This window comes from Electrona antarctica (assembly GCF_951216825.1).
Source record: "Electrona antarctica genome assembly, chromosome: 1".
Taxonomy (NCBI): Eukaryota; Metazoa; Chordata; class Actinopteri; order Myctophiformes; family Myctophidae; genus Electrona; species Electrona antarctica.
This window is the reverse complement of record NC_136806.1, coordinates 37,796,749-37,807,880: the sequence shown is the minus strand read 5'-3', so window position 1 is coordinate 37,807,880 and position 11,132 is coordinate 37,796,749. Positions and strand designations below refer to the sequence as shown.

Sequence of the window (11,132 nt, the reverse complement as noted above, 5' to 3'; positions counted from 1 at the left end):
CACAAATATCACACTGCCTTAAAAAATATGATTATAATAATATTGACAGTCTCACTACTTTCTTTCAGAATGAAGCAAGGATTGATGAATGTCAAATCAATGTTTCGAACATTCCCTTCCTCTGAGGATGACGGCGCCAAGAGATATAAGACCAGCAGTTTTTCCACTTCAGGCCTCCAGGACAGATGCATGGAGAACTGGGGGAACCTGCCCCATCACGTGGTCCTGCAGATCTTCCAAAATCTGTCCCTGGTGGACCGGGCGCAGGCATCGTCCGTGTGCCGCGACTGGAACGAGGTCTTCCACTTCCCCGACCTGTGGAGGAGGTTCGAGTTTGAGCTGAACCAGCCGGCCACGTCATACCTGCGCTCCACGCACCCTGACCTCATCCAACAGATCATTAAGAGACACGCACAGCACCTGCAATTTGTCAGCTTCAAGGTGAAAACCATCCCTCCCCTTATATCAGGGCTGCGCAATATGTTGATATATCGATAATGTGGATACTATATCAATATCGTGATATGACACTTTATATAGTTTGGGATTGTAATGTGATATGGCATACATGACATGTTTTCCTGGTTTTAAGGTATTAAGGGTATTTCAATTCAAAACACTTATGTTCATATGTTTCATATCTATTCAGTTTTTAAGTTGCTTGATTCAATCGATATTTCGTTTTTATATTCACATTCACATCTTCTGGTGACTGATAGTAGTTCTACTGCATGCGAGGATTGTTCTTTTTTGATTACTTTTTCATTTTCTTCTTCTTCTTCTTCTTCTTCTTATTTTTATTATTATTATAATATTTGTATTACTTTTAAGCTTATCTCGCAGATCTTGAGGGCACTCGAATGATGATTACTAAAAAAAAAGGGTTTTGAAAAATGAAGAGCAGATCGACGTGTTAGAAGCTGGCACTCAGTAGAGCTGTCATAAACCATGTGGGATCTGCTTTCAGACCATCTGGCCTTAACATGTTCATAACGCAGCAGCTGTCTGAGCTAATGGGTTTAACACATCGAGATGATATACCGTCCCAGCATTTTTGCCCAATATTCTTAAACCTCCTTCTTTGCTTAACTCCCGTTTCGTTTTTCTTGATTCCCCAAACGATGAAATCTAAATGTAAACAGGTGGACAGTTGTACAGAGTCTGCGGAGGCTGCGTGTGACATCCTCTCTCAGCTGGTGAACTGCACCATTCAAACCCTGGGGCTCATCTCAACAGCTCGGCCAAGCTTCATGGACATGTGCCAGGTAGCATATGCACGCTCATAGGCATCAATCAATCAATCAATCAACATACAAGCATGTACAGTATGCCGGCACGCACATTTTGATCATTTTTATAGTCCTATTTAAAGTATGTTAAGAGTAATAGTCACGTCTAACTAATGTGACTAATCCAACTGAACTTTAATAGTATACCCTTAATGCTTACTTACTTAAGGTATACCCATAAGTAAGTAAGCAAGTAGCCTCATATGGTTCATGTGAAGCCTACTGTATCTCCAGTTTATGTATCGTAAGTGCATGGCTTGATGTACATCCCCCAGCCATGATGTACATGTACACCCCCTGGACATGACGCAGGGACTTACCTCCTATGTAACCGTTGGGAGGGAGGCATTAAAGTCTTTTGTATGACCCAGCCGGGGGATTGAACCCTGACCACCTAATCTCAGGGCGGGAACTCAAACCACAAGGTCACTGCGCTGGTGGGGTCCTATAGAGTATTCCTTTATTATGGGTGATGAATGTTAGCAAGCAGCAAGCTTAGAGAACAAGATGACAGTGACACCAGGCAGTATCTCACACAAAAAGATCAGAAGTGTATCAAACATATACGTGTAGAGGTTAAAATCCACCATAGTGCATCTAGAACACTACAGTAGATGAACACCACTCGCCGTGTTTAGGGGGACGGTGATCTTTGTCTATGCACATACTATGGGCTATGGTGTTGAATGGGAGGATGGAGGCACTATATGTAGGTCCTCCTGTACTGGTGGGGGCTCCTCACTGGCAGCTGAGCCAGTGGGGTACATCAGCAGTGGCCACACAGAAATGTAAGGGGAGGGTTAATAATAGGCTCTGTGCACGACTGTACAGTAGTTCCCTTTTCCAGATGGTGGCGTTCCCGTTCCCTGTTCTGGGTCAGTTTCTTATACTTCATTTAGCTTCAAATAGCTCAATTTGATTGGCTCAGCAGCATAACTCAGTAGAAAATAAAAATACATACAGTAAAAAGGTGTGGTTCATTTCCAGTTCCAATCTGCCACTGAGCCAGTCAAATGAAGCCATGAGAAACAGTAAACAGTGTGTTTTTCTATGGATTCATTCATTCATTCATTCATTCATTCAATGCCACCAAAATGGAACTACCGTCAAACACAGAGCCTATTATAGAGGGTATGCACATGCTTAAAGTGAATGGCACATCGAGTGGCAAATCGAAAACATGCAAAGTGAGTTTAAAATTGTTTAACGTTGTTTAATGCAATCAGATAGGACTTCTCTGTTTGGATGCATGGGCTGTCAAGGCCAGAAAGTAGTTTCTTGACACTCAGTAGGCATTCCTGCATAACTTCCGGGTTTGATGATGATGTCACGCGCATACCCTCTATTGGCATAATGACTAAATTGGGAGACAAAAATAATTGTCTCCTCCACTGAAGTTTTCTTTCTGTCTCTCACAGTCCCACTTTGCATCTGCATTGACGGTGCTGTTTGTCAACTCCAAGTCGCTGTCCTCTATTAAGATAGAGGACACGCCGGTAGATGACCCGTCTCTCAAGGTGCTGGTGGCCAACAACAGTGACACCCTTAAGCTACTGAAGATGAACAGCTGTCCTTACGTGTCCCCTGCAGGTCAGTGGGTCAAAGACAGGGTGGCTGCTTTAATATATCAAATAGAATGCATTTCAAGGTTTAACACTTCATCATACGACAAATAGTGAAAATAGCGGATCTACAATAAGCTCATAATGTGTTGCGTTGTGATCTGCTAGAAATATTAGAATTTTTTTTTTTATTATATTAAATTATTAAAATGTGAGCGTTCTCAAAGTGTGGATAATAGATAAAGGGATTTGGAATTTAAAGAAACTGAAATCATCTATTTTGCTGCAATGGTACTGCAATTACACATTTAGCAGATCTGCTCTTATTCAGAGTGACTTACAATCTGTGATCAGAATAAGCAAAGCATGAACTCTAGTTAATAATCAAGGTAAAAGTGTGTGTGTGTGTGTGTGTGTGTGTGTGTGTGTGTGTGTGTGTGTGTGTGTGTGTGTGTGTGTGTGTGTGTGTGTGTGTGTGTGTGTGTGTGTGTGCGTCGTGCGTACGTGCGTGCGTAAGATAAATAAATGTTAAGTAGCACATTATATAGAGCCTTTCTCGAAAGCCCTTTACAATGTGCATTACATTCACCTATTCACACACACACACACACACACACACACACACACACACACACGGTGACACACACACACACACACACACACACACTAACAGTGGAGGAAACCATGCAACGGACTAACTTGATCATATAGCATTTGGGGGTTCAGTGTAGTTCTCTGTACGTGCCTGCCTGCCTGCGGCCCTGCATGAGCCCAGATACAGCATGCTACAATTAGACAATTGGAAACACCTGCCAATCAAATGTAACCTTGGCACTGCTCCCATTAGTCCATTATCCACTGTCTCCATCTACAGGCAGTGTTAGTACCTCCCAGCCCTGGCAGAGTAGTTCTGGAGTAGTTCCAACGGATTGTGTGGCCCTGCTTTTGCCCTAGTGGGACTGATTGAGGGTAGCTACTGGGACGTAAGTCGGGACTTGATCACCCCAGCTGGGTCGCCTGAGTGAGTCGTATGATGTTGGAAGACCCGATCAGGATAAATCACTGAGGATATGTCCCACGTGCATCCATGCGATGTGTTTTTAGTTATAGTTTTCTATTTATAGTGACTCATAGGAATAGACTATGTGACAACCAGGTATAGTCTGGTGACCACTGGAGAGACGGGTGACAGACAGAATGTACAGTAGACGGCACCCGGGTGAGCAGTATGGGTTATCGCCCCAGCCTGTGTCCTCCGTGATGAGGAAGCCCAACAACCCTCGGTGAGGCCTTTAGGAGGGCCATGCAAGCAGCAAGCGGAGCCACAGCACCATTTCCCAGCGGAACCATTGCCCACCACTCCTGAATGAACTGTCTGGTGCTGGGACTCTGGTGCAACGCATAGGTCCTGGGCCTGGTGAGAGCAGGAGTGGACCTGGTGAGACGTGTTAATTGAAGAAGAGTTAACAAAAATGCTATAAATAAACAGCAAAAGTGAAGAATTGGCTTCCTCACTCACTGCATATGCCAATGGTCAATGCACATGTTCAAGATCAGATCGATTGGTCAACCCACTGAGGAGATAATGGATGAAGACAGTATAAGATTTATAGTATTAGTATACTTATATAAGCCAAATATCTATTACCCATTCTTGAGAATAGGGACAAGAAGAAGAGTTTGAGTTGAAGGAACACAGGAGCAAGAAATATTAGGAACACAACTACAGAAGAAGACATTCTAGGAAAACTTGAATCCACTAAGAGTAAGTTCACTACAACTGGCAAGATTCGTGCTTCCCACGTAGTGTTGCCAGATGGGAAAGGCTTAAAATTATCGTATTTGAAAGAAAACTATCATACACAGACAAAATTGTATATCACAGGTGTACTGTAAATATGTAATTTTACAATTTATTTTTGACTGGTGCAACCACTCCTATAACCAGCAATGTCCGTCCGTCCCTATGTCCGTATGTATGTTTAGGGTACCAACAGGGGGCACTGTTGCACCACTCACTTCAACATTTTTTTATTTATTGTAAGAAACAACTTGTACCAATCACTCAAAATTTCTACATAGGTATTGACCATTACATTATGGATGTCTATAACAAGGCCCTTTTCTCAATTTAACTAGGTGGTGCTATAACAGTCCACTTTACCTTTTGCCCTATAACTCTTGAACCGTAAGTCATTAAATCAAAAAAATATTTTTCTCTGGATTCTTTCTCTGGACTCTTTGGGTCATTATGACGCATCTCCCGTTGCATCGCATCTCCCATCCGTCTAGAAAGATTTTCCACCATTTTTTTTCCCAACAATGTATTTATTTTCCTTTTTTACACACAAATGACAATACAAATATACAAAAAACAACAACAATGAACATTACAAGACAATTACTGATATAAAGAAAGCAAAACAACAATAACCAAAAAACAAAAAACAAAAAAAAACAAACAACAGCACTACTCCTCTTCAGCTCCATCCATTAAATGTGACAAATTATTGTTCTTTATGTATCTTATAAAACGGCCCCACACCTCCTGAAACATTTCTTGTTTGTCCTTAAGAATGTATGCAATCTTTTCCAACGGTAAACATAAAGACAATTCCCTGAACCACTGTGTAATACTTGGTTTGTCTGGCCTTTTCCAGGTCAATGCTATCACTCTCTTAGCTTGTAAAATACATATATCTATAAACATTTGTTCATTACGCTTTATCTTGTGTCCCTCTGGATATAGACCGAGCAGGAAGAACTTTGGTTCTGGTACAATATTTATTGACAAAATCTTCTGTATTTCCTGCCCGACCTTCCCCCAAAACTCCATCAATTTTGGACAGGACCATAGACAGTGGAACAATGGATTTTCCACCATTTAGAATTTTTTTAGAATCTTCAAAATCTCCCAGAATCTTCAATGAAAATCTACAGATTTTGTCCAAATCTCACAAAAGTTGGTACACATGATCTCTGAGTCTGGACCTATACCCATCACAGGGAGAATTGTGATAGTCCGTATCGTTCCGCTGTAATCGGCTTCCGAAGTTAGTGAGAGGAACTTATTTCACAAAAAATGTCACAAATCATGAACGAAATTACCCACACTGTACATGGTCATCACTAGTGTGCATATATTCGAACGAGTAAGGACTAGTTTAGCAAATTCACAACTGCTTTGTGATATGGTGAAATGATGGAACATTTGGGCATTTTTGGAATTATTGATCGTACAGAGGGTAAAATTATCGTATAAATATGATACGTACATCTACGTACATTAGATTCAATATGCTGTCACTGTCAGGAGGAAACCTTGTATGTCAAAACCGTTATTGTCACTGTAATCCCTCCTGCTTTGCCCCTGTGCTCAGGTATCCTGTGTGTGGCAGACCAGTGCCACGGGCTGAGGGAGTTGGCGTTAAACTACCACCTGCTGAGCGATGACCTGCTGCTCGCCCTGTCGTCCGAGAAGCACGTTCACTTGGAGCATCTCCGCATCGACGTGGTGAGCGAGAACAACGAACACACACCCTTCCGTCCCATCCAGAGGAGCAGCTGGGAGGCCCTCATTCAACATTCACCCAAGGTCAGTGATGGAAATTTTACAAATTTACTGTATTCATTTACTGTGTACAATTTTGAGGCAATTTACTTTACTTGAGTATTTACATTTTTAGATCATTTATATTCTCCTGTACATTGCAGCGGTGGATGTTGTACTTTTTACTCGGCTACAATTATTAGAAAACTTTAGCTTTACAATTTACTTTGCAGATTTAGATTATGATTACAATTTACAATTAATTAAGCCCTATTTTATACTTTGGCTATTCTAAAATAGCAGATCCAAAATCTCAGTAGTATGCGTATCATATTGTATTGTGAGCTTGTAGATCTTTAAGTTTTTGACAAATGTTTAAAAACTTGAAATGGAATGGGACATAACATTTAGCATGAGTACTTTTACTTTTGGTATAGGTACATATTGATGCCAATACGCTTTTGTACTTTTACGCAAATAAAACTTTGATTCCAGGACATTTACTTTACAGAGTATTTTTTACATTCAGGGTAAAACATCTTTTGTGGTTGCTACTTTTACTTGCAAAATCTGAGTACTTCTTCCACCACTGCCCCATAAAGGTCAACATCGTCATGTACTTCTACATCTACAAGGAGGAATTTGAGCCCTTCTTCCGCGAGGAGACCCCCGTCACTCACCTGTACTTCGGCCGGGCAGTCAGCAAGGAGATGCTGGGCCGCGTGGGACTGAACTGCCCACGCTTGGTGGAGCTGGTGGTCTGCGCCAATGGCCTGGAGCCCCTGGACGAGGAGCTGATCCAGATCGGCCGACGGTGCGGGGGCCTGACGGCTATTGGGCTGGGTGAGTGTGAGGTCACCTGCAGTGGCTTCGTGGAGTTTGTGAAGATGTGCGGGGGGAGGTTGACACAGCTGTCCATCATGGAGGAGGTGCTGATCCCAGATAACACGTACAGCAACATGGACCAGATCCACAGCGAGGTGTCCAAGCATCTTGGACGCACCTGGTTCCCGGATATGATGCCTACCTGGTAGCCTGATGTACTGTGGCATGTCTCATGTACAGTATGACCACTTTATGAGACAAATCATGACCAAAAGTTTACGGACAGACTTGCTTACAGACAGACTTGGTTAACTTGTTAACAAGGATCTGTTATTTACTGTACTTTATTAACTGGGGTCAGGGCCGGATTTTCCTGCTGTGCCTTATCCAGTCTAAAGCCCACCATGCACAGGGTCGGTCGGTCTGTCTGTCTGTCTGTCTGTCTGTCTGTCAAAAATGTGTCTAGGCCGGGGGCCCCTACTACTGTAAATCCGTCCCTGACTGGGGTCCACGAGAGGCCTTCAATGAAAATACTACAAGTTGCGACTCATTGTGAGCTGGTAGATCTTACATTTTTGCCAAATGTTCACCTATTCGCCGTTGGCCTATATAACATAACACAATTGTTACATAAGCTGCAGTCTATGTTCTTTAGACTTGAGTTTTCTTTTGTTTTTCTGTATGTTCACTATGTATGTATAGTATGTTTATGTATTTTCATTTTTTTGTTGTTTTCTTTCCTTTGGTTGAAGACACCTGGGTATTGCTGGCTCAAATTAAATCAAATGAAGCAAAATAAGAGAACAATTATATTAATATTACTCTGTTCAAAGGGGAGGCCATATCTAATATTTAGATGTACATACAGTGTTTCACTTAATGGAACGATGCGATGCGACAGTGTGGTCTACTGGTCTAGGCTCTAGGCACACCTGGATCGCTGCCCTCCACTCCTATCCAGCACGGCTTTATGCGAAACAAAACAGTGTTTGTTTGACTTGTAGACATACCTTCTTAGGGATAATGTAGTCTACAGGCTTGTCATGTTCATGTGAAGGTGTGGAACAAGTTGTAAACAATCATGATTTGTTTTACTAATAATGAATAATTGTATTATACTAATTATTAAGTTGTTAATACAAATAGATATTCATAGTCAATGTTGCATTCTCTTTGGGCTCCCACATCCATTGTAGGCCTACAAATGATTATTATGTTTATGTGCTCTTTAACAAATTCCCCATACAGTGTATTTTACAGTATTTTTCAATGACATTGTCATAATTGACCTCTGTGCTGCTCACCATCTGACCACTAGAGAGCAGCATTGTTTCAATATGAAGGCAAGTAACTTGTTATATAAACACTTGTATAGTTATCTCAGACAGGTGGATTCAGCTGCTTCACATTTATTTTATTTCATAAAGGCAGCTGACTTTACATTTGAATAGCTTTGTCTCTTCCTCTCAATTTCGTGATGTTGCCATTTTATCTGGGTCATAGTAATAGAAGATGCTGTTTAGTAGGGTCTATAAAAATATACCAACAGCAGTGTCACAATTTGAATATTGATCGGTGTAAAACTTTTGAAAAACACAACAAATACATAATACACATTATTAAGGCCCAGCCTTAATAAACACTGTCATTCTCCTCCTCTCTGACACCGTCATATGTAACTGCTCTAAATATAGACAAATGGGATGAAAATATCAAAGCATGTTGTGCCATCTGCAAACCACAAGTGCATCGATGGGATGCAAATGAAGCAATGCATCATGTGGTACGATAGATCCATTGAGCAATTTTACGTTCGGGTTTCTAGGTGAGGGGAATATTTTAAATGTCCGTGAGCCATTTTGTTCTAGAAAAGCTTTTTTTTTTCTTTCTTTTTTTGAAGGGCGGGTAGCGTGACTGATTGGGTTACCAGTGTGCACTCAAAACCCATCAGGAAAGTAACAGGCTTATGTGTTCACTTTGGAAGCTTGTTACAAGGAGAGAGTGGGGGGGTTCTCCTCAAGCATTCCATTACAAAATGAACTCATCACCGTAGCTGATGATTTGTCACAACACAGACAGAGGAAGAATTGTGTTATTGAAAACAGCTTAGTTTCCAGATTGTTCTTATGTAACCCCCCACCGCCTACTCTCTCCAAAAATGTGAAACACTGTTTTACACTGAGACATATCCAGATATGAACCAGTTCAAAACTCTTTTTAACAACCTCAACATTGTCTTGAATAAATTAAACCCTCCATTTTTCCCCTCTACACACCAAATATCTTCGCTGAAAATAGCTCACAATGCGTCACATTGCTACTCATTGTGAGTAAAAAAGCCTCTGGCTTTTTATTGTCCATCAAGGAGGACAAAGAAAGGACCCCTGAGACTAACTAAGTGCTGTGACATTCTGATGTCCCACAATGATGACATCATCAGGTCATGATGAGGGGGGGGTCTTCTTCGTCTTGGTCCACGGTGTGAGAAGGCGGACGGGACAGCCTGGAGCACGTCACCTCCCCCATTTGCCTGAGGTTCCTCCACTCCTTCATCCCGGGCTGCTTGACGGAGGTCTCCAGGCGGTCCAGATGACGCGCCTGCAGCAGGGGGGTGGGGGCCAGCGTGTTCCTCACCACGTGGAACATGAACCTGGGGGGGAGAGAGAGGGGGGTGTTGGCGGTGGTGGTGATGGTGGTGGTGGTGGGAAAGTAGGCCAGTGGAAAATATGCGTTTCTTTGATGTAAAACCAGAGCATTGTGAGCTCTTCTGCACAGAGAGGAACAGTGAGCCTCCTGCTCACTCAGCCCTGACCTTCACTATTAACATTATCCGGTTAGAAATCTGCCTACAAGATGTAGATTACGTTAAAACGACACCCTCTTACGTTCCGTCTTTAGGGGACCATTGCCAGGCAAGACTTCTGAACAGTTTTTAACTACAGTAGCAACCATCAGACTGCTGAACAAACCCTAAGCCTCGTCACCTTTGACTTTAATTGAACTGTGTTTTATATGAATGCTTCTTTTAATCTACCTGTTCCAACAGTACTCTTTTCATTTACTTTTCATTTTCACGTCATTAACTACACTGTAATTTCAGCATTTTATGTTGATGTTTTATATTGTTTGAATCTTTCATAATGCTGCTGCTATCCTGGACAGGGCTCTCTTGAAAAGGAAATCTTATATCTCAACAGAATTGGTAAATAAAAGTAAAATAAAATAAAATAAAAACCTCACTTCACTGACACACAGCACACACACACAAACACGCACGCACATACACACACACACACGCACATGCACGTGCACGCGCACGCACCCACAGTGCTACAGATTAGGTTTTAGAGGGGAATCACACAATCTGGGCCTGCAGATGGTACCTTGGCAGTAGCGCCACCACGGTGGTGATCAGGCACACCAGATAGAATACGGGCTCCGTCATCTGCTGCTGGAGGATCCAGTAGGGGTTGGATGGAGGGTTACAGGTAAGGCAGATGGTGCTGTAGGCCAGGGTCACAACGAAGTAGACCACCACGCTGCCCACGGTGATGACCCAGTGAACCACCGTCTGACAGCCAATAACACGCACCGCCAACAAACGTCAACGTTAATACTCATCATCACTACACCGTTCATATCAGCAAATCACGCAGCCGGCAGCTCTCTCTTCAACAGACACACTCAATAATGAAGAATGACGAAAGCAGCACATGCAGATTCATATATTGGGCTGAAACTGTGAATGTAATGTCCTACTTCGTCTAAATATAACAAAGTATTCTAACGGCACAAATAATGACATGTTGGTTATATAATGCAAATTCTAAAATACCCAGTCAGGTGAGGGAGTGATAAAAGCCAGAGGGGATGATAAGCCATAGCAGCCCTAGTAGGGAGGAGAAT

General features: G+C 42.2%; 2 protein-coding genes across 3 annotated transcripts in view; one reads left to right on the top strand and one right to left on the bottom strand.

Annotated features, from left to right (window-relative positions):
• Positions 1 to 169: 169 nt before the first annotated feature.
• fbxl3l (F-box and leucine-rich repeat protein 3, like) lies at positions 170 to 7,495 on the top strand. The gene is made up of 5 exons (XM_079511534.1): positions 170 to 441; positions 1,143 to 1,265; positions 2,708 to 2,879; positions 6,232 to 6,446; positions 7,004 to 7,495. Exons 1-5 carry the CDS (start codon positions 190 to 192, stop codon positions 7,433 to 7,435), a joined length of 1,194 nt encoding a protein of 397 aa, XP_079367660.1. The 5' UTR covers positions 170 to 189; the 3' UTR covers positions 7,436 to 7,495.
• Positions 7,496 to 8,619: 1,124 nt separating this feature from the next.
• atp10b (ATPase phospholipid transporting 10B) overlaps positions 8,620 to 11,132 on the bottom strand; it is a 33,773-nt gene continuing 31,260 nt past the window's right edge. For both annotated transcript variants that reach the window (XM_079510392.1, XM_079510393.1), the window contains 2 exons: positions 10,610 to 10,797; positions 8,620 to 9,876 (listed from right to left, as the gene is read on the bottom strand). In XM_079510392.1, coding sequence (XP_079366518.1) covers positions 9,663 to 9,876; positions 10,610 to 10,797 — 402 coding nt within the window. In that variant the 3' untranslated portion in view covers positions 8,620 to 9,662. The remainder of the gene's footprint in view (positions 9,877 to 10,609; positions 10,798 to 11,132) is intronic.

Excerpts from the sequence above, each read along its gene's own strand:
- fbxl3l (XM_079511534.1), top strand. The coding sequence starts at position 190 with ATGGAGAACTGGGGGAACCTGCCCCATCACGTGGTCCTGCAGATCTTC. Across the intron at positions 1,266-2,707 it reads GCTTCATGGACATGTGCCAG|TCCCACTTTGCATCTGCATT; the intron begins GTAGCATATGCA and ends TGTCTCTCACAG. Across the intron at positions 6,447-7,003 it reads TCATTCAACATTCACCCAAG|GTCAACATCGTCATGTACTT; the intron begins GTCAGTGATGGA and ends TGCCCCATAAAG.